This window comes from Mobula hypostoma, chromosome 12 (assembly GCF_963921235.1).
Source record: "Mobula hypostoma chromosome 12, sMobHyp1.1, whole genome shotgun sequence".
Classification (NCBI taxonomy): Eukaryota; Metazoa; Chordata; class Chondrichthyes; order Myliobatiformes; family Myliobatidae; genus Mobula; species Mobula hypostoma.
This window is the reverse complement of record NC_086108.1, coordinates 95,893,944-95,917,162: the sequence shown is the minus strand read 5'-3', so window position 1 is coordinate 95,917,162 and position 23,219 is coordinate 95,893,944. Positions and strand designations below refer to the sequence as shown.

General features: G+C 41.1%; 1 protein-coding gene across 1 annotated transcript in view; it reads left to right on the top strand.

The window, feature by feature from the left end:
* The window catches only part of ephx4 (epoxide hydrolase 4), a 78,640-nt gene that overhangs the window by 5,561 nt on the left and 49,860 nt on the right, over positions 1-23,219 (top strand). Inside the window, exon 2 of the mRNA XM_063064661.1 lies at positions 20,597-20,682. Coding sequence (XP_062920731.1) covers positions 20,597-20,682 — 86 coding nt within the window. The remainder of the gene's footprint in view (positions 1-20,596; positions 20,683-23,219) is intronic.

The window sequence follows — 23,219 nt, the reverse complement described above, 5'->3', positions numbered from 1 at the left end:
GCTGGCATGACCTGTACAAAAAGGACAGGTTGCACTTGAATCCGAGGGGCACCAATATCCTGGCAGGGAGGTTTGCTAAGGCTATTGGGGAGAGTTTAAACTAGAATTGCTGGGGGGTGGGAACTGAACTGAAGTGACGGAGGAAGGGGCGGTTGGCTCACAAATCAAGAAAGCTGGAGACAGGGCGAGAGGGAGGATAGGCAGCTAATAGAGAAGGGGTACGCTCAGACCGATGGTTTGAGATGTGTCTATTTTACTGCAAGAAGCATTATGAACAAAGTGGATGAGCTTAGAGCGTGGATCAGTACTTGGAGCTATGATGTTGTGGCCATTACAGAGACTTGGATGGCTCAGGGGCAGGAATGGTTACTTAGAGTGCCAGGCTTTAGATTTTTCAGAAAGGACAGGGAGGGGGGCAAAAGAGGTGGGGGCATGGCACTGCTGATCAGAGATAGTGTCACGGCTTCAGAAAAGGAGGAAGTCATGGAGGGATGTCTACTGAGTCTCTGTGGGTGGAAGTTAGATAGAGGAAGGGATCAATAACTCTACTGGGTCTTTTTTTTAGACCATCCAGTAGTAACAGGGACATTGAGGAGCAGATAGTGAGACAGATTCTAGTAAGGTTGTCGTGGTGGGAGATTTTAATTTCCCAAATATTGATTGGCATCTCCCTAGAGCAAGGGGTTCAGATGGGGTGGAGTTTGTTAGGTGTGTTCAGGAAGGTTTCTTGACACAATATGTAGATAAGCCTACAAAAGGAGAGGCTGTACTTGATCTGGTATTGGGAAATAAACCTGGTCAGGTGTCGGGTCTCTCAGTGGGAGAGCATTCTAGAGATAGTGATCACAATTCTATCTCCTTTACCATAGCATTGGAGAGCGATAGGAACAGACAAGTTAGGAAAGCATTTAATTGAAGTAAGGGGAAATATGAAACTATCAGGCATGAACTTGGAAGCATAAATTGGGAACAGATGTTCTCAGGGAAATGTACAGCAGAAATGTGGCAAATGTTCAGGGGATATTTGTGTGGTGTTCTGCATAGGTACATTCCAATGAGACTGGGAAAGGATAAAGTGTACAGGAACCGTGGTGTACAAAGGCTGTTGAAAATCTAGTCAAGAAGCAAAGAAAAGCTTACAAAAGGTTCAAAAACTAAGTAATGTTAGAGATCTAGAAAATTATAAGGCTAGCAGGAAGGAGCTTAAGAATGAAATTAGGAGAGCCAGAAGGGGCCATGAGAAGGTCTTGGCGAGCAGGATTAAAGAAAACCACAAGGCATTCTAAAAGTATGTGAAAAGCAAGAGGATAAGACATGAGAGAATAGGACTAATCAAGTGTGACAGTGGAAAAGTGTTTATGGAAACAGAGGAGATAGCAGAGGTACTTAATGAATACTTTGCTGCAGTATTCACTACAGAAAAGGATCTTGGTGATTGTAGGGATGACTTACAGAGGACTGAAAAGCTTGAGCATGTAGATTTTAAGGAAGAGGATGTGCTGGAGCTTTTGGAAAGCATCAAGTAGGATAAGTGACTGGGACTGGACAACATGTACCCCAGGCTACAGTGGGAGGTGAGGGAGGAGATTGCTGAGCCCCTGGCAATGATCTTTGCATCATCAATGGGGACAGGAGAGGTTCCAGAGGATTGGAGGGTTGCAGATGTTGTTCCCTTATTCAAGAAAGGGAGTAGAGATAGCCTAGTAAATTATAGACCAGTGAGTCTTACTTCAGTGGTTGGTAAGTTAATGGAAAAGATCCTGAGAGGCAGGATTTATGAACATTTGGAGAGGCATAATTTAATTAAGGATAGTTAGCATGGCTTTGTCAAAGGTAGGTCATGCCTTATGAGCCTGATTGAATTTTTTAAGGATGTGACTAAACCCGTTGATAAAGGTAAAGCAGTAGATGTAGTGTATATGGATTTCAGCAAGGCATTTGATAACATACCCCATGCAAATCTTATTGAGAAAGTAAGGAGGCATGGGATCCAAGGTGACATTGCTTTGTGAATCCAGAACTGGCTTGCCCACAGAAGGCAAAGTGTGGTTGTAGACAGGTCATATTCTGCATAGAGGTTGGTGACCAGTGGTGTGCCTCAGGGGTCTATTCTGGGACCCCTTCACTTCATGATTTTTATAAATGACCTGGATGAGGAAGTGGAGGGATGGGTTTGTAAATTTGCTGATGACACAAAGGTTAGAGGTGTTGTGGATAGTGTGGAGGGCTGTCAAAGGTTACAGTGGGACATTGATAGGATGCAAAACTGGACTGAAAAGTGGCAGATGGAGTTCAACCCAGATAAGTGTGAGGTGGTTCATTTTGGTAGGTCAAATATGATGGCAGAATATAGTATTAATGGTAAGGCTCTTGGCAGTGTGGAGGATCAGAGGGATCTTGGGTTCGAGTCCATAGAACACCCAAAGCTGCTGGCAGGTTGACTCTGTGGTTAAGAAGGCATATGGTGCATTGGCTCTCATCAACCGTTGGATTGAGTTTAAGAGCTGAGAGGTAATGTTACAGCTACGTATATAGAACCCTTTTCAGAGCCTACTTGGAGTACTGTGCTCAGTTCTTGTCACCTCACTACAGGAAGGATGTAGAAACTATAGAAAGGGTGCAGAAGAGATTTACAAGGATGTTGCCTGGATTGGGGAGCATGCCTTTTGAGAATAGGTTGAGTGAACTCAGCCTTTTCTCCTTGGAGCAGCAGAGGATGAGAGGTGACCTGATAGAGGTGTATAAGATGATGACAGGCATTGATCATGTGGATAGTCAGAAGCTTTTTCCCAGTGCTGAAATGGCTAACAAAAGAGGGCACAGTTTTAAGGTGCTTGGAAGTCGGTACAGAGGAGATGCTGGGGTAAGTTTTTTATGCAGAGAGTGGTGAGCGCATGGAATGGGCTGCCAGCAACGGTGGTGGAGGCGGATATAATAGGGTCCTTTAAGAGACTCTTAGATAGGTACATGGAGCTTAGAAAAAAAGAGGGCTATGGGTAACCCTAGGTAATTTCTAAGGTAAGGACGCGTTCGGCACAGCATTGTGGGCCGAAGGGCCTGTATTGTGCTGTAGGTTTTCTGTGTTTCTATATTTCTAGCAATGGCTGGAGTTTTTGAGAGCAATTCAGAAGGCACAAGATAAATATGTACCCAAGATGAAGAAGTATTCAAAAGGGAGTATTCAATTCTTCAAGAATTATATTCAAAGTATTCAAAACGCAATTACGATAGACAAGTGAAGTCAAAGAGCATAAAAGCAAAAGAGAGGGAATATGATACAGCAAAAATTAACAGGAAGTTAAAGGACTGGGAAGCTTTTAAAAGCCAACATAAGTAATTAAAAGCAATTAAGGAGTGAAAAGATGAAGATGATGTATGAAGGTAAGTTAGCCATAATATTAAAAAGGATACAAAAAGTTTTTTTCAGATATATAAAGAGTAAAAGAGAGGCGAGAGTGGGTATCAGACTACTGGAAAATGATGCTGGCGAGGTAGTGATGGGGGACATTGTAATGGGGGATGAATTTAAGAATTATTTTGCATCAGTCTGTACCGTCAAAAGCATTCGCAATATGCCAGAAAATTGAGAGTGTCAGGGGACAGAAGTGAGTGTAGTTGCTATTATTAAGAAGGTGCTTAGGAATCTGAAAGGGCTGAATGTAGATAAGTCACCTGGACCACGTGGTCTACACACCAGGGTTCTTAAAGAGGTTCAGTGGTGCCAGAAAGTTTGTGAACCCTGTAGATAAATATGACCTAAAATGTGATCAGATCTTCACATAAGCCCTGAAACTAGATAAAGAGAACCCGATTAAATAATACAATAACATCAGACTTGTTCATTTATTTATTGAGAAAAATGATCCAATATTATATGTATTTGTTGGAAAAAGTATGTGAACTTCTGGGGTAATGCCTTTTACAAAAGCTATTTGGAGGCAGGTGTCCCAATCAATGAGATGAAATTGGAAGTATGGGCTGTAGAGGTGCCTTGTCCTATAAAAAAAAATGACACACAAAGTCAGGTTACTGACAGACCCTGCTCTTCTCAAGAAATATCTGTTTATGTGAACCATGCCTTGATCAAAACAACTCTCAGAGCTCCTTAGAAGAAGAATTGTAGAGATGCATGAAGCTGGAAAAGACTACAAAAGCACTTCTGCAGACTGGAGTGTTCATCAGTCCACAGTAAGAGGAATTGCCTACAAATGCATGAAACTGAGTCCTGTTGCTACTCTCCCTAGGAGTGGGCATCCTGTAAAGATCACACCAAGAGCACAATATGCAGTGCTGAAGGAGGTGAAAAAGAACCCAAGGGTAACAGCTAAAGGCCTGCAGAAATCTCTAGAACTTGCTAGTCTCTGTTTGTGTGCCCACTATAAGAAAAACACTGAACAAGAATGGTATTCACGGAAGGATACCATGGAGAAAACACTGCTCTCCAAATAAAACATTGCTGTATGTCTCAAGACCAGCTAGATATTCTACAACATTTTTGGGACACTCTCCTGTGGCCAGATGAGACAAAAGTTGAACTTTTTTGACAGAAGTGCACATCGCTATGTTTGAAGGAAACACCACACCAACACCAAAACCTCATCCCAACTATGAAGCATGGTGGAAGGAGAATCATAGGTTGGGGCTGCTTTGCTGTCTCAGGGCCTGGACAGCTTGCAGTCATTGAGGGATCAATGAATTCAAATTGTATCAAAACGTTTTACAGGAGAAGGCCAGGGTAGCAGTCCACCACATGAAGCTTAATAGAAGTTGAATAATGCAACAAGACAATGATAGGAAGGACAAGAGTAAATCAACAACAGAATGGTTTAAAAAGAAGAACATTCGTGTTTTGAATGGCCAAGTCAAAGTCCTGACCTTAATCCTATAGAAATGTTGTGGAAGGACCTGAAGCAAGCAGTTCATGCAAGGAAGCCCATCAACAACCCAGAGTTGAAACAGTTTTGTAAGGTGGAATAGCCTAAAGTTCCTCAAAGCCGATGTGCAGGACTGATCAACGATTTCTGAAATGGTTCACATAATTTTTCCAACAAATACATATAATATTGGATCATTTTTCTCAATAAATAAATAAACAAGTATAATGTTTTTGTGTTATTTATTTAATTGGATTCTCTTTATTTAGTTTTAGGACTTATGTGTGAAGACCAGATCATATTTCAGATCATATATATGCAGAAATAAAGAAAATTCTACAGGATTCTCAAACTTTCTGGCACCACCATAGCTGAAGAGATCGTCGAGGCATTAGTAATGACCCTTCAAGAATTACTTGATTCTGGAGGACTGGAAAATAGAAGATGTCACTCCGCTCTTTAAAAGGGGAGCGAGTCAGAAAATAGGAAATTATACGCCGGTTATCCTGACTTCAGTGTTTGGGAAGGGGTTGGCATTCATTAATAAGGATGAGTTTTTGGGGTACTTGGACGCATATGATCAAAGGGGCGAAAATTAGCGTGGTTTCCTTAAGGGGAAATTTTGCCTGACAAATCTGTTGGAATTCTTTGAGGAAAGATACTAGCATGAATAGAAGATTGGCTGACTGGCAGGAGGCAAAGAGTGTAAATAAAGGGGTTCTTTTCTGCTTGGCTGTTGGTGGCTAGTGGTGTTCTGCAGAGCTCAGTGTTCGGACTGCTTCTTTTCACGTTATATCTCAATGATTTGGATGGCAGTATTAGTGGCTTGGTGGCCAAGTTTGCAATTGATATGAAGATGGGTGGAAGGGCAGGTAGCTTTGAGGAAGCAGGGAGTCTGTAGAATGACTTAAACATATTGGGGGAATGGGTAAAGAAGTAGCAGATGGAATATAGTGTAGAGAAGAGTATGGGCATGCACTTCAGTGGATGGAATAAAAGAATAGACTATTTTTTTAAACAAGGAGAAAATTTTAAAAATTGGAGGTGCAAAGGGACTTGTGAGTCCTCGTGCAGGATTCCCTAAAGGTTAACTTGCAGGATGAGTCTGTGGTAGGGAAGACAAAAGCAATGATAGAATTCATTTCGAGAGGACTCGAATATAAAAGGAATGATTAATGCTGAGGCTTTATAAGACATTGTTCAGACCACATTGGAGTATTCTGAGCAATTTTTTGCTCCTTGGCTCAGAAAAGATGTGCTGGCATTGGAGAGAGTACAGAGGAAGTTCCGAAGAATGATTCTGGGAATGCAAGGATTATCATATGAGGAGCGTTTAATGGCTCCCGGCCTATACTTGCTAGAGTTTAGAAGAATGCTGGGGTGGGGAGGTGGGGGGAATCTCTTTGAAACCTATCAAATGTTGAAAGGCCTAGATAGGGTGGACGTGGAGAGGATGCTTCCTGTAGTGGGGGAATCTAGGACCTGAGGGCAGAGCCTCAGAATAGAGAGATGACCATTTAGAACAGAGATGAGGAGGAATTTCTTTACCCAGAAGGTGATGAATTTGTGGAATTCATTGCCCAAATGGCTGTGGTGGCCTAGTCATTAGATATATTTAAAGTGGAGATTCATAGGTTTTTGATTAGTCAGAGCATCGACAGTAATGGAGAAAAGGCAAGAGAACGGGATTGATAGGGAAAATGGATCAGGCCATGATGGAATGGTGGAGCAGACTCAATGGGCAGAATGCCCCAATTCTGCCCCTGTTACATGATACTAGGGTCATGTAATCTGTTTGTAAACGGAAAGAAATAAACTGGAGGCTAAGTGGTTTAACTTCTGGAAGTTACAATACTGATAAAATTTAGCAGAGGATTAAAAGTGTTTATTAACAAAAGCCAACACAGATTTGTTAAGGGCAAATTATATCTGACAAGCAGATGGTTGAGCCAATAAAGTAATGCATCAGTAAAAGAAACACAGCGAATGGTGTGTATCTATGAAATTGTTTTTGAATAGGTCGATAAATTGAAGAACATTCTGTTAAAGAGAATATAACAGCATAGTTATTTAAGCACAAAAAAAATCATCCAATCTTTAATGGATTGAGAAGATGACTACATTGATAGTCTTGGAATCGGCGCTGACATCTTTACTTCCCTTGACATAGACGTAACATGTACTTGAAGTGATGACCCAAAAAAAGAGAGTAAGGTTACCTCTGAAAAATAACCACGGGAACGAGTAGGTATGATAGTATATCAGATACAGGAAATTTCATAGAACGTAGAGCATAGAAGAGTAAAGCACATTACAGGCCCTTCAGCCCACAATGTTGTGCCGACCCTCAAACCCTGCCTCCCATATAACCCCCCACCTTAAATTCCTCCATATACCTGTCTAGTAGTCTCTTAAACTTCACTAGTGTATCTGCCTCCATCACTGACTCAGGCAGTGCATTCCACGCACCAACCACTCTCTGAGTAAAAAACCTTCCTCTAATATCCCCCTTGAACTTCCCACTCCTTACCTTAAAGCCATGTCCTCTTGTATTGAGCAGTGGTGCCCTGGGGAACAGGTACTGGCTATCCACTCTATCTATTCCTCTTAATATCTTGTACACCTCTATCATGTCTCCTCTCATTCTCCTTCTCCCCAAAGTGTAAAGCCCTAGCTCCCTTAATCTCTGATCATAATGCATACTCTCTAAACCAGGCAGCATTCTGGTAAATCTCCTCTGTACCCTTTCCAATGCATCCAAATCCTTCCTATAGTGAGGCAACCAGAACTGGACACAGTACTTCAAGTGTGGCCTAACCAGAGTTTTAAAGAGCTGCATCATTACATCACGACTCTTAAACTCTATCTCTCGACTTATGAAAGCTAACACCCCATAAGCTTTCTTAACTACCCTATCTACCTGTGAGGCAACTTTCAGGGATATGTGGACATGTACCCCCAGATCCCTCTGCTCCTCCACACTACCAAGTATCCTGCCATTTACTTTGTACTCTGCCTTGGAGTTTGTCCTTCCAAAGTGTACCACCTCACACTTCTCCAGTTTGAACTCCATCTGCCACTTCTCAGCCCACTTCTGCATCCTATCAATGTCTCTCTGCAATCCTCAACAATCCTCTACACTATATCTACAACACCACCAACCTTTGTCGTCTGCAAACTTGCCAAACCACCCTTCTACCCCGACATCCAGGTCGTTAATAAAAATCACGAAAAGTAGAGGTCCCAGAACAGATCCTTGTGGGACACCATTAGTCACAACCCTCCAATCTGAATGTACTCCCTCCACCATGACCCTCTGCCTTCTGCAGGCAAGCCAATTCTGAATCCACCTGGCCAAACTTCCCTGGATCCCATGCCTTCTGACTTTCTGAATAAGCCTACCATGTGGAACCTTGTCAAATGCCTTACTAAAATCCATGTAGATCACATCCACTGCACTACCCTCATCTATATGCCTGGCCACCTCCTCAAAGAACTCTATCAGGCTTGTTAGACACGATCTGCCCTTCACAAAGCCATGCTGACTGTCCCTGATCAGACCATGATTCTCTAAATGCCTATAGATCCTATCTCTAAGAATCTTTTCCTACAGCTTTCCCACCACAGATGTAAGGCTCACTGGTCTATAATTACTTGGACTATCCCTACTACCTTTTTTGAACAAGGGGACAACATTCACCTCCCTCCAATTCTTCGGTACCATTCCCGTGGACAACGAGGACATAAAGATCCTAGCCAGAGGCTCAGCAATCTCTTCCCTCGCCGCGTGAAGCAGCCTGGGGAATATTCCATCAGGCCCCAGGGACTTATCCATCCTAATGTATTTTAACAACTCCAACACCTCCTCTCCCTTAATATCAACATGCTCCAGAACATCAACCTCACTCACATCGTCCTCACCGTCATCAAGTTCCCTCTCATTGGTGAATACTGAAGAGAAGTATTCATTGAGGACCTCACTCACTTCCACAGCCTCCAGGCACATCTTCCCACCTTTATCTCTAATCGGTCCTACCTTCACTCCTGTCATCCTTTTGTTCTTCACATAATTGAAGAATGCCTTGGGGTTTTCCTTTACCCTACTCGCCAAGGCCTTCTCATGCCCCCTTCTTGCTCTCCTCAGCCCCTTCTTAAGCTGTTTTCTTGCTTCCCTATATTCCTCAATAGACCCATCTGATCTTTGCTTCCTAAACCTCATGTATGCTGCCTTCTTCCACCTGACTAGATTTTCCACCTCACTTGTCATCCATGGTTCCTTCACCCTACCATTCTTTATCTTCCTCACCGGGACAAATTTATCCTTTACATCCCGCAAGAGATCTCTAAACATCGACCACATGTCCATCGTACATTTCCCTGCAAAAACATCATCCCAATTCACACCCGCAAGTTCTAGCCTTATAGCCTCATAATTTGCCCCTCCCCAATTAAAATTTTTCCTGTCCTTTTTCATGATGGAATGTAAAACATCACATTCTGGGCTGTAAAATAGAGTAAAGATGGCATAGATTTTTATAGAAATTAAAGAGACATAACCCGTTTCTGGCCCATCTCTCTAAATAACTTGCAAATTAAGTCTTGTTCCCCCAGAGTTTCCCTATATCTGTACACACACTAATTATTTTTAATATTATTTATCTACAGGGAAACTTTCAGGCAGAGCAACACATCTTTTAAATGGCCAATTAAGTTGAAAAATTATATGAGATCTTCAGCTTTATAAGTAATAGTGTAAAGCACAGAAGGAAAATGGGAATTATACTTTGCCCTCCTCCACCCACTGTATCTGTCCATCGCTTACACTGTCCTCCCACTGGGTTCCATTCCTCTACCATTTCCCTCAACCCACCCAACTTCCTTTCTTTGGTCCCATGCACCACCTTCCTTACCCACCTTACCTATCAGTTTCCATCATCTGCAACCCTTCATTGCCTCCAACTATCACCTCCCAATTTCTGTCAATATTCCCACTTTCTCTCCCTCCATCACCTAAGATGACTCCTCTCCTGGAATCACCTATCACTTGCCAGCTCTATCCCTTCCCCTTCCCTCTTAACAATGGCTATTCCCCTCTACCTTTCATTCCAGTCGAGGAGACTCAACCTGAAATGTTGACATTCCATTCCTCACTCATTAAGTTCATCCAACAGTTTGCTTTTGCTCCAGATTCCAGGATCTTTTGTGAGGCCTTTGACAAGGTCCTGCATGGGAGGTTGGTCAAGAAGGTTCAGTTACTCGGCATTCAGCATGAGTAGTAAATTGGATTAGACATTGGCTCCACAGGAGAAAGCAGAGAGTGGTAGTAGATCGTTGCCTCTCTGACTGGAAGCTTGTGACTATTAGTGTGCCACAGGTATCAGTGCTGGGTCCACTGTGGTTTGTCATCTCTATCAATGATCTGGATGATAACATAGTAAACTAGATCAGCAGATTTGTGGGACATAGTGGTCAAAGCTTGAAATAGAATCCAGACCAGCTGGGAAAATGAGCTGAAAAATGGCATGTGAAATTTAATGCAGATAAGTGTGAGATGTTGCATTTTGGGAGGACAAGCCAGTGTAGGACCTACATGGAGAACAGACGGGTACTAAAGAGTTCGATAGACTAGAGGGATCTGGGAATACAGATCCATACATAATTCCTTGAAAGTGGCATCACAGGTACTGTAGATAGGGTCATAAAGAGAGCCATTGGCATATTGGGCATTTACAAAGTACTGAGTACAGGAATTGGAATGTTATGTTGAAATCGAATAAGGCTTTGGTGAAGCCTAACATGGAGTATTGTATGCATTTCCAGCCACCTACCTACCAGAAAAGTATCAATAAGATTGAAAGAGTTGCCACCGGAAGTGGAGGATGGCGGTTCGATTTCAACACTTTGAAATTTGGATAGGCATATGGACGGGAAGAGTGTGGAGGGCTATGGTGCAAGTCAATGGGACCAGGGAGATTAATTGTTCAGCATGGACTAGATGGGATGAAAAGCCTCTGTCTGTGCTGTAGTGTTCTATGATTCTGTGACTCCATTCTTGTGTCCCTGAATAGCAATAATCTTTGGTTTGGACTGTACGGAATAACGTGTTCAACTTCTAACACCCTGCAAAGATGTCAAAACCATGGACAAAACAGAGAAGATAATAATTAGGATTATACCAGAAATATAGGATTTTATTCAGGAAGCTGGCTATCAACTAAAGCTCTTACTATTTGAGCAAAAATGGTTAAAAGGATTCCTGGCAGAGGTGTTCAAATTATAGTAGGAAAATAGTCATTCCTATGTTTGGTGAATTCCTAATTGGACAATATAAGTTTAAAATGATCACAGAATGATTAGGAAAATGTTAGAAGAATGTTGTATATTTTAGGCATTGAAGTTATGTTAGAAAAAATAAGGATGAAAGGGAAATCCTTCATAGCATTAAAAGGATTGCAGATAAAAAAATATTAAAAGTAATTAGTGGGTATAATGATATAAACGACAGGGGAATGAGACTTAATACACTAGTTATTGACAGAGATGGGCCAGTATAAGCATAATCTGCTCTCTAATTTCTATAAAAATCTATGAGATTCCTACTAGTAGTTGATGGATTAGCAGCTTTTTACAGTTGCTCCTATTTTACTTATTTTACTGTTTCTAACCTGCTTTGAAACCTTACTTTTAAAGGTGATATTGTTTTTACTATGGCTACAAGGGCTGCCAAAGGTACTAAAAAAGAAGAACCTCCTGCAACCTTGGAATCTATTATGGATTTGCTTCAAGAACACAGAAAAGAATCCTCCAAGCAGTTCCAGCAGAAGTTCCAGCAACTCAGCTCTGAAGTTAAAAAAAAGATACAAAATTGGATTCTATTCAAAAAAACCTTAACTGAACATGATAAACGAATAGAAGAGAATGAAGCAACTCTGACGATTTTGGATGCGAGAATTGATGACCTGCAAAAGCTTTGTGAGAAACAATCCAAGTCTAATGAAAAATTAAGACAGAAGATTATTGATTTAGAAAATAGAAGCAGAAGAAATAACTTATGAATTCTGGGCCTTGAAGAGTCAACGGAAGGTGATAAGTCTACGGAATTCTTTCAACACACATCAAAGTTGCTGGTGAACGCAGCAGGCCAGGCAGCATCTCTAGGAAGGTGTACAGTCAACGTTTCGGGCCGAGACTCTTCTGTCCTGGCGAAGGGTCTCGGCCCGAAACGTCGACTGTACCTCTTCCTAGAGATGCTGCCTGGCCTGCTGCGTTCACCAGCAACTTTGATGTGTGTTGCTTGAATTTGCAGCATCTGCAGAATTCCTTGTGTCTACGGAATTCTTTGCAAGCTTTTTGGTACAATCATTTCCTAAAATTTTAACATCTTTACCTATGATTGACCAAGCTCATAGATTGCCTGTGCCCAGACCAGCTCCAGGAGCGAGACCCAGATCAATAATAATCTGTTTTCATGAATTTCAAACAAAGGAACGAGGATTACTCACCCGAGATAATGAATGAGCATGCTAAGTTCAAAAAGGTTATGTTGGAACATTTTAACAAAGGTTTCAAGCCTTCTCTTCGTTATCCTGCTCGGCTCAGAATTATACTGAGGGATGGCTCTGAGGAATGGTTCCCTTCAAGTGAAGAGGCTCAGGAATTTTTTAAATCAGAAGATTAACTGTTTAGTATCTTTCTACATAAATAATTGCTTCTTTTACTTTTGGTAAACCTTTGTAGCTAACTCTCATTTTGAATCTTTTAATGCTTTATTTAGAGAATAAGATTCTAACGAGTTAACACCTTGTGTGTTCATGTGTTTTGAATTTTGAAAGGTTTTTTATTATTTTATATTATACTTATTCTTCTTGAGGTTTTGCTTTATCAATAAAGCTTAATATAGGTATTTTTGTCATGGTCCGGATTGGGGTCCCTTTAAATTTACCTTGTTTATGTTACGATCCGGGCCGTTGATTCCCTGTATTCCCGTGTCCCTCGGTTTTGGTGATTAGAGGCAATTAACGCTCAGCTGAACTGGTAGCTTATAGTCTCCGGCTTTCAGCCGTTCAGTGCGGAAGCGTCTGCAAAGTCATCAAAGGTACGGTGTGCCGATGTCATCTGGCCAGAGCAAGCCTAGTCTTTGCCAAAGCAAGTGCTGGTAATTCGCCCTTCCTCACCGGAACAACCCTGTCCAGTTACCTCGCTGAAGCGAGCCTGCAAAGTTTCCTCATCAAGGTGGGTCCATCAGTTAACCCGCCGGAGAGAATCAGGAGCCGCTGTCTACTGTTCCTGGGCAGAGTCTAGAGCTCGCCACTACCCAGAGGTTCCAAGTACCACGTCCTAGCTCCGGTGGCATCCAATTACCACGTCCAAGTCCTGGCTCTGGCAGCATCCAAGTACCACGTCCAAGTTCTGGCTCCAGTGGCATCCAAGTACCACGTCCAAGTCCTCTCCCTGGCGGCATTCAAGTACCAAATCAAGTCCTGTCCCTGGCGGCATTCAAGTACCAAGTCAAGTTCTGGTCCTGGTGGCATTCAAGTACCGAGTCAAATCCTGGCCCTGGCGGCTTCCCAGTTCCGAGTCAAGTCCTGGCCCTGGCGATCTGTGATTCCTGCACTACCCCCCGTCTGAATCCCTTCTCTGCCCCTCTCACCTCTAGCCCTCATCTGCAGCCCTCGCCTGCTCTTCAGTCTAGTTCTATTGCCAGAGCTAGATAGGTACTGTCTGGTGTTCTTTCGTGTTGGTCTTGTCTTGTCCTCACCTCCGTGGGGTAAGTCAGGCCATCTTGCCGTTGCCCCGCGGGGGATCATGAGTCCCGGCCCTATGTCCTGTACCCAAGGAGGGGTCCCGGCTCTCTGTTCTGTGTGTGAGTCCCGGCCCTATGTCCTGTACCCAAGGAGGGGTCCCGACTCTGTGTTCTGTGTATCTGTCCATGGTTCCAAGTACCTGCTCTCCCAAGACCGAGGCTCTGTTTTTCCATGTTCCTCCTCTCCCCAGCCTATGTCATGTCCATGCCTGGTTCTGGGGTCCGAGCCCGGGACAAGACCCAGGTACTGGGTCCTTGCCCAGTCTCTGGCTCGGAGTCCATACTGTAGCCTCTTCATGTCTCCTCTTGTTCTGGGGATCCGATTCCGAGTCCAAGCCCAGACCCTTAGTCCCAGCCTAGTCGTAGGCCTGAGTCCTTGTCCAGGTCGCTATTCCTGCTCCTGCCTTGCTCTCCTGGTATCAAACAATAAACTAAATATAATTAACCTCACAAGATGTGTCTTGCATTTGGGTCTACCCTTGCTCCCAATGCCCCCGCCATTGTGACAGTTTTTCATTTTTTTCATTTTGAAACTAATAATTTATATGTGTTTTTGTTATGAGGGTTAAGTTTTTTTCTTTCTGTCTGCTGTTTTGTCTCGGTTGGAATGCAGCTAACCTTGAAATTAATTTTGAGCCAAACCAGTGGGTTTTTGGGGGGATGGTAGTTGTAGCTGCTGACTGTCTATTGGCCGGCTTTCTGACTTTGCGGGGCGGTGGGGGGGATGGATTTTTTTCTGGACTGTGTTTTGGACTTCTAGCCAAATCTGTTGCTTGGTTACCCTATCTCAAGGTTTGGTTTTAATATACATTCCAGTGGTCGTTACTCTAACCTTTCTTTTAAATAGTATTAAAAATGGATCAAACTATTAACTTACTTAGTCTTAACGTGAAAGGATTAAATCACCCTGTGAAACAAAATAAGATTTTTGCCTATATTAAAAAACTTAAGCTCGCAATTATTTTTTGCAAGAAACTCACGTACATAAATGTGACAATTTACGCCTTTTTTGCTGATGGAGAGGACTAGATTTTCATTCCTCTTTTCAGACTAAGTCTAGGGGAGTTTCAATTTTTATGGATAACACAGTTCCCTTCGTCCAACATAAATTAGTACCTCATGCTAATGGCCGTTTTGTTATAGTGTCAGGAAAATTAGATAATAAATTAATGGTATTTGCTAATCTGTATGCCCTTAATATAGATGACCCAGGATTCTTTGAGCATTTTTTTTTCCGTTTTTGCCAGATTTGAGTCTTTATTCATTGGTGATGGGAGGAAACTTTAATTGCTGATTAGATCCAGTTTTAGACCGGTCATCTTCTAAACCAGCGACACTTAATAAATCAGCTTTGTTTATTCAATCTTTTCTAATGATATGTGGTGTTGTTGATGTCTGGTGTCTTTTACATCCAGTAGACAAGGAGTATTCGTTTTTTTCTCATGTCCATCACACACATTCCAGGATTGATTTTTTTATTGATAGTCAAATGATTCCATTAATTCGATCCTGTGAATATAAAGAGATTGCTGTCTCAGATCATGCTCCTGTGCTTTTATCTTTAAGTCTCCCTAGTCTCCCTCAAATAAGTAGGTTTTGGTGTTTTACTTTAACTTTGCTATCTGATGAGGATTTTTTTACGTTTCTGGAGAGACGAATTATTCCTTTTTTTGAAGAGAATACGCTGGAAGAGACTTCTAGTCTTATTATATGGGATGCCTTCAAGGCTTATATTAGAGGACAAATTATTTCTTATACTGCAAGTGTTAAGAAAAAAAGCTAATAAAGAGAGAATTGAATTAGCTAATGAGTTGAAACAATTAGACCAAAAATATGCCTTGGCTCCAGATCCTGCTTTATATAAAAGGTGTGTTGAAATTAAAACTAAATATGATCTTCTTTTAACTTATCCAATCAAAACTCAACTCTTAAAAGATAAAAGTCAATTTCATATTCATGGAGATAAGACAGGTAAATTGTTGGCTAACCAGTTAAAAACCTTTATAGCTAAATGGCAAATTAAAGAAATTTGCAAAGCTAATGGTGATAGGACAACTGACCAATTAGAAATTAATGATGCCTGGGCCGGCTGGTGGTGCAATGACATCAGTGCCGGATTCTGGAATGAAGGTTCCCGGGTTCGAATCCCATCAGAGCCACTCCCAAGTACGCTTTCCATCCGTGCCAGGTTGAGTGTCAAGATTGCAACTGGACCTCGTAAAATAAAGGGAAAAATACTACGAAATGTCTGTGTGAGGAGTGGTGCACCACACAGTCTCTCTCTCTCTCACTCTGCGCCTTGTAAAGGCATGAAAAATACATCATCCCACCAACATCGCATGCACACTGATGCACGCATGTACACACGCACGCACACGCAGACGAACACGCACGCACGCACATGCCAAAAAAAATTAATTAATGATGCCTTTAGGGAATTTTATTCTAAATTTTATAGTTCCAACCCTCATAAAGATATTAATGCAATGAATCATTTTTTAGACCAATTAAACATTCCTGCACTTTCTGATGATAACTGAAAACAGTTGAATCAACCTATTTCTTATGAGGAAGTTGCCGAGGCTGTACGTTCATTGCAATCAGGGAAGGCTCTGGGTCCTGATGGATTTTCTGGAGAATTCTATAAGGCTTTTTCCTCACTACTTGTACCTCATGTTCAGTCTTTTCGGATTCCTTTAAGTTGGGTAGGTTGCCACAATCTTTTTATGAAACTTCCATTTCACTTATTCTTAAGAAGAATAAGAATCCAGTTGAATGTTCTTCATATAGACCAATCTCCTTACTTAATGTTGATACTAAAATCCTATCCAAGGTTCTAGCTCGTAGGATTGAAAATAATTTACCATCTATCAATTCTGATGATCAGACTGGATTTATTAAAAATCGATATTCCCACTTTAATATTCATCGTTTATTAAATGTTATTTATTCTCCTTCTAAGGAGATATCGGAATGCGTGACATCCTTCGACACTGAGAAGGCTTTCGCTCGGGTTGAATGGAATTATTTATTTAGAACCTTAGAAAAATTTAATTTTGGGCCCGATTTCATTCAATGGATTAAATTACTTTATTTATCTTCTTCTTTTCGGGTTCTTACTAATTTTCAGAATTCCAAACCATTTAAACTTCAACATGGAACTAGACAAGGTTGTCCCCTGAGCCCTTTGCTCTTTGATCTGGCTTTAGAACCCTTAGCCATTGCTTTTCAAGAATCTAATGATATTACTGGTATTTTAAGAAGAGGTACTACCCACAAAGTTTTGCTCTATGCTGATGACCTATTGCTTTTTAATTCTAACGTCGATACTTCGTTACCTCCTGTGCTTGCTTTGCTTTCCTGTTTTAGTCAGTTTTCAGGATATGAACTGAATTTACATAAGAGTGAACTTTTTCCTTTGAATAATTTGGTATCAATCAATACTAACCTTCCTTTTAAAATTGTAAGAAATCAATTTACCTATTTGGGTGTAACAATTGCTAAGAATTATAAACATCTACTTAACGAAAGTTTTCTTACCCTACTGAATTATGTTAAAAGGGTCACTATCAAACTGGTCGCCCCTTTCGTTCTCGTTGGTTGGCTGAATTAATCCTACTAAAATGAATATCTTACCTAAATTTATATACTTCTTCCAGGCCTTACCCATTTTCATTCCTAAATCTTTTTTTGGTTCTCTTGATTCTATTCTATCTTCTTATATATGGAAAAATAAACATTCTCAATTAAATAAAGTTCATCTTCAAAAAACTAAAAAGAATGGAGGTTTAGCTTTACCCAATTTTAGGTTTTATTACTGGGCAGTCAATATATGAAACCTTACGTTTTGGTCATATTATATTAACCGTGAGGACTGTCCAGTATGGGTCTCTTTAGAAGCTAACTCTGTTAATAAATTTTCTAATCATTTTTCTTCTTGGATCCTCACTTCCTTTATCTTTAAGTAAACTAACTGACAATTTGGTAGTTAAACATACTTTGAGGATCTGGGTACAATTTAGAAAATATTTTGCTTTATTGAGATTTTCTCTTTCTAGTCCTACTTTCTCTAATTATTTTTTTTAAACCTTCTATGACCGATCTAGTTTTAAAAGAATGGGATAGATTGGGTATTAATGGCTTCCAGGATTTGTTTGTGGAGTATGTCTCTTTTCGTTTGAGAAATTGTCAGCTAAGTATAGCTTACCAAAAACCCTCTTTTTGCGATATCTACAAATTAGAGACTTTCTGTGATCTCAATTATATACATTTCCTAAAAGTCCCGATAAGAACTTACTAGATGTAATTTTTAATTTGAAACCATTTCATAATGGTTCAATATCTAATATTTATGGTATGTTGCTGGGAATGAGAAATGCTCCTTTAGACAAAATTAAAAATCTTTGGGAACAAGATTTACAGACTTCAATTTCTGAGGAAACTTGGAATGAAATTTTTTAATTGGTTAACACTTCGTCGTTATGTGCCCGCCACTCCCTCTTACAATTTAAAGTGGTCCATAGGGCCCACATGACCAAGGATAAGCTATCTTGTTTTTATTTGGATATAGCTCCCTTTTGTGATAGATGTAATAATGGAGATGCTTCATTCATTCATATGTTTTGGACATGTCCAAGTCCTGGGAAATACTGGAAGGAAATATTTCAAACTTTCTCTATACTTTTCAAAGTAAATTTTAAGCCTAACCCTCTGACTGATTTATTCGGTATTGTTAGAGAAAAAGGTATTATTCTGGAGACATCTGATGTGCACATTTTGGCTTTTATTTCTCTTATAGCTAGGAGGACACTCTTGCTTAAATGGAAGGATACCGTTCCGCCTACTCACGCTCAATGGTTACATGATATTATGTCATATTTAAATTTAGAAAAGATCCATTGTTCAATTTCTGAATCTAGCCAAGACTTTCACACATTGTGGGGACCACTTTTGAACTATTTTCAAAATCTTTGATTTGTTGTTAAAGTACATATGTTGGCTAATAACATTTTTCACTATATGATAAGGATTTTTTTCCTTCTTTCTTTCTTTACCAAGCAGCTTTGATCTTGGTAGTGGGTTTAAAATTTTTTATTATTATATTAATAATAATAAAATCATCATATTTCAATATTATGATTTAATTTAATTTACGTAAATATAGAGTAATGAGGTTGCAGGTGTGATTCAAATATGTATTGGTATTATTTTATCTTTTTTGACTTATAGTATATACTTCTTGTACTCTGTATTCTTCTATGTTGAAATTAATAATAAAAATATTGAAAAGAAAAATCTATGCCATGCCAAACAGCTAAAGTTAGAAACATAGAAGACCTACAGACAATACAGGTCCTTCGGCCCACAATGCTATGCCGAACATGTCCTTACCTTAGAAATTACCTAGGGTCACCCAGGGCTCTATGTACCTATCCAGGAGTCTTTTAAAAGACCTTATCGTACCTGCCTCCACCACCGTTGCCGGCAGCCCATTTCACACACTCACCACCCTCTGCATAAAAAACTTACCCCTGTCATCTCCTCTGTACCTACTTCCAAGCACCTTTAAACTGTGCCCTCCTATGGCAGCCATTTCAGCCCTGGGAAAAAGCCTCTGACTATCCACGCGATCAATGCCTCTCATCATCTCGTACACCTCTATCGGGTCACCTCTCATCCTCCGTCGCTCCAAGGAGAAAAGGCAGCGTTCACTCAACCTGTTTTCATAAGGCACGCTCCCCAATCCAGGAAACATCCTTGTAAATCTCCTCTGCACCCTTTCTATGGTTTCCTCATTCCACAAGTTGGACCATCAAAGTTGCTTGCCAGACTAGATGATACACTAGACCATCACTGCTGGTTGCCAGACTAGATGCTAGACTGGACTTGCACTGCCAGACTAATTGCTCCCCTAGAGACTAGGAGAATAATTACATGGCCATGAAAGAAGTCTGTTTTAACACATTCCAGCCTGATGCCAGTGTTTTCTGACTGTGTGTCAGAATAGTAGCATCTAATCTTACAATGAGAGCATGTGAATAAGTTAGTTTTACAAATATGATATTGGGCCAGCACTAGGAAACATAATATCAGTGAGAAGATGAGAACTCCATCATTCAGTCAGATCATGGCTGACACTTTGCCTCTGCCACTTGCCTGAACTATCTCCATATTCCTTGATTGATATAATACTTAAGTATCCTTCAAACTTTGTGGGAAAGAGTGACTGTAAGATCCACCAGATTACCGCAAACAAAAATCAGATATTCCATTTGTGTCTTTTAGGGAAGACAGCCATTAATCTTGCCCTGTCAGGATGGTCAATAAACTATGCCCTACCAGTACTGCCTGGGTCTTAAAAACAATTAAGTCTGGGGGGGGTGCTGCATGGTAGTGTAGTGTTAGTGTAGTGCTATTCCAGTGTCAGTGACCCAAGTTCAATTCCTGCCACTGTCTTTAGGAGTTTGTATGCTCTCCCTGTGAATGTACCCCTGCAGGTGCTCCAATTTCCTCCCATATTCCAAAGGCATCTGGATTAGTAGGTTAGTAGCTCACGTGGGTATAATCAGGTAGTGCAGGCTCGTTGGACCATTCTGTAAAATAGAATACATTCCTAAACGTGTCTCCAAACAAGCCTTGTTAATGCTCTCAGTTAATGAGTGGTTGTTAATCGACTGAAAGCTTTCCTCCATTTTGACCCCTTAGAGATTAGGAAGAATAACAATTCTTTGCTTCTCAGTTTCATTCTCTCCTGGCGACCTGATCTATCAATGCAGTTGGTGTACTTTGGTAACTGTACACTCTGTGGAGAGGATAAAGTCATACCTGTCTGTGCAGAAACAGTAAAAAAAAATGCACTCTCACTTGTAAAACTGTTGACTTATTCTAATTGGTTTCCAACCTCTGTCTGAATTTCCAGGAGTCTGGATTAAGATTCCACTATGTTGCTGCAGGAGAAAGGGGAAAACCACTAATGCTACTGCTGCATGGATTCCCGGAGTTCTGGTAATGATTTTCCTTCTTTTCTGATTCATAAAACATAGAGCATTGTGCACAGTACAGGCCCTTCAGCCCACGATGTTATGCCACCTTTTAACCTGCTCTACGATCAATCTAACCCTTCCTTCCTCCACAGCCCTCTATTTCTCAGTCATCCGTGTGCCTACTCAAGGGGAGTCTCTGAAGTGTCCCTAATGTATCTGCTTCTACCACCACTGCTGGCAGTGCGTTCCATGCACCCACCAAACTCTGTGTAAAGAACTTACCTCTGACATCTCCCCTATACTGTACTTTCCTCCAGTCACATTAACAATATGCCCCCTTGTATTAGCCATTTCCGCCCTGTGAAAAAGTCTCCGGCTGTCCTCTCGATCTATGCCCCTCAATATCTTACACGTTTATCAAGTCAGCTCTCATTCTCCTTTGCAGAAAAGAGTAAAACCCTAGCTCACTCAATCTATCCTCATAAGACATGCTCTCTTGTCCAGGCAGCACCCTGGTAAATCTCCTCTGCACTCTCTCTAAAGCTTCCACATCCTTCCTCTAGTGAGGGAACCAGAACTGAACACAATATTCCAAGTGTGGTCTAACCTGGATTTTATAGAGCTGCAACATTATCTCAGTTCCAGCAACCTTACACCTTCTTACTAACCTTGAGGGATCTATTGATGTGAATCCCTAGATCTCACTGTTCCTGTGCACTGCCAAGAATCCTGTTGTTGACCCTATAGCCTGCCTTCAAACTTGACCTTCCAAAATGAGTCATTTCATAGTTTTAAGGTTGAACTCCATCTGCCACTTTTCAGCCCAGTTCTGTTCCCAGTCAATTTCCCACTGCATCCTACAACAACCCTCCACACTATTCACAACTCCACCAACCTTCATGACATCTGCAAACTTACTAACCCACCCTTCCATTCATTTGTAAAACTCACAAAGTTTTTACCTCTTGTGAAACTACTGCGATCTACATTCTATTCTGTTATTGTGCATGGCAATTTGAATCAAGGGGTAAAGTTATTTCTTCAGTGCACTTACGAGGGGTGATTGATAAGTTTGTGGCCTAAGGTAGAAGGAGTCAATCTTAGAAAACCTAGCACGTTTATTTTTCAACATAGTCCCCTCCTACATTTACACACTTAGTCCAGCGGTCGTGGAGCATACGGATCCCTTCTTTGTAGAAGTCAGTGTCTTGGACCTCCAGAAAGTTGATCACAGCAGGGGTGATTGATAAGTTCATGGCCTAAGGTAGAAGGAGATGAGTTATTAATTTCAAATTTTCTGCATAATCACTCAAAGAGTTGACCTGCCTGTGCATGTAATGAGAGCTGTACGACTCATTTCCTACTACCTTAGGCCACGAACTTATCAATCACCCCTGCTGTGGACCACTTTCTGGAGATGCAAGACGCCGACTTCTACAAAGAAGGGATCCGTATGCTCCACGACTGCTGGACTAAGTGTGTAAATGTAGGAGGGGACTATGTTGAAAAATAGATGTGCTGGGTTTTCTAAAATTCACTCCTTCTACCTTAGGCCACAAACTTATCAATCACCCCTTGTAAAATGATATGATTTTTAACCTGATCCCAGTGTCGACATTGATTGCTTTCCTTTCCAAAGTTCATGTTAGAGCAGCTGTTATATTCTACGCTGTACCCGTGGCTCATGATGTAATGTGATAACTGTGGTCCAAAGCAGTATATTTTTCATATTTAAATATAATAACATATTCTTAAATGCTCATTCACTCTTTGCTTTAGCTGCAGCTATTATGATGTTTGACCTGGAAGAATGTGGCGTTGTGTGCTGTGCACCATTTGAGAGAAGACTCACATGTAAAGAGCTACTCTCACCCTTGTTACTCGCAGACCACTTGGTGGCCACTTAATTAGACACAATGTTAATTACTGCAAATATCATGATGGAATGGCGGAGCAGACTCAATGGGCTTAATGGCATAATTCTGCTCTTACGTCTTATGGTCTAATCTAATCAGCCAATCATGTGGAAGCAACTCAATGCATAAAAGGACACAGACATGGTTGAGAGATTCCGTTGTTGTTCAGACCAAACATCAGAATTGGGAACTTTATTGAAGGACCTCTTGCAGTACAGCCAGCTGTTGCAGACATTTCAGGTACCATCATGTCTCTTCATGCCCATAGAATTGGTGCTTCAGTATTCTCCGAGCATTGGCGGGGAAGTAAACTTCTCCCCTCTCTCCATCCTCATCCAACAGGATCCTGACTTGCTCCTTCCTTTCCGATTGTCAGTCTGATACATGTGAGTAGAGTAGAGGTACACCTTGTGCTTTAGTAGACTTCTGATTATGCTCTTGAAAGGATTTCCTTCCAGACAAACAAACCTGGTGGTAAACTCCCTAGCAAAGAGGTCCATGCATTCAAATCCAGTAGGCTCGTTCTTTCAGGAAGCAGATACATTTGCACTCACTCCACCGACCAGCATACCAAAACCTGCTATTGGTTTATTATTGTCATATGTACTAAGATACAATGAAAAGCTTGTCTTGCATAATGTTC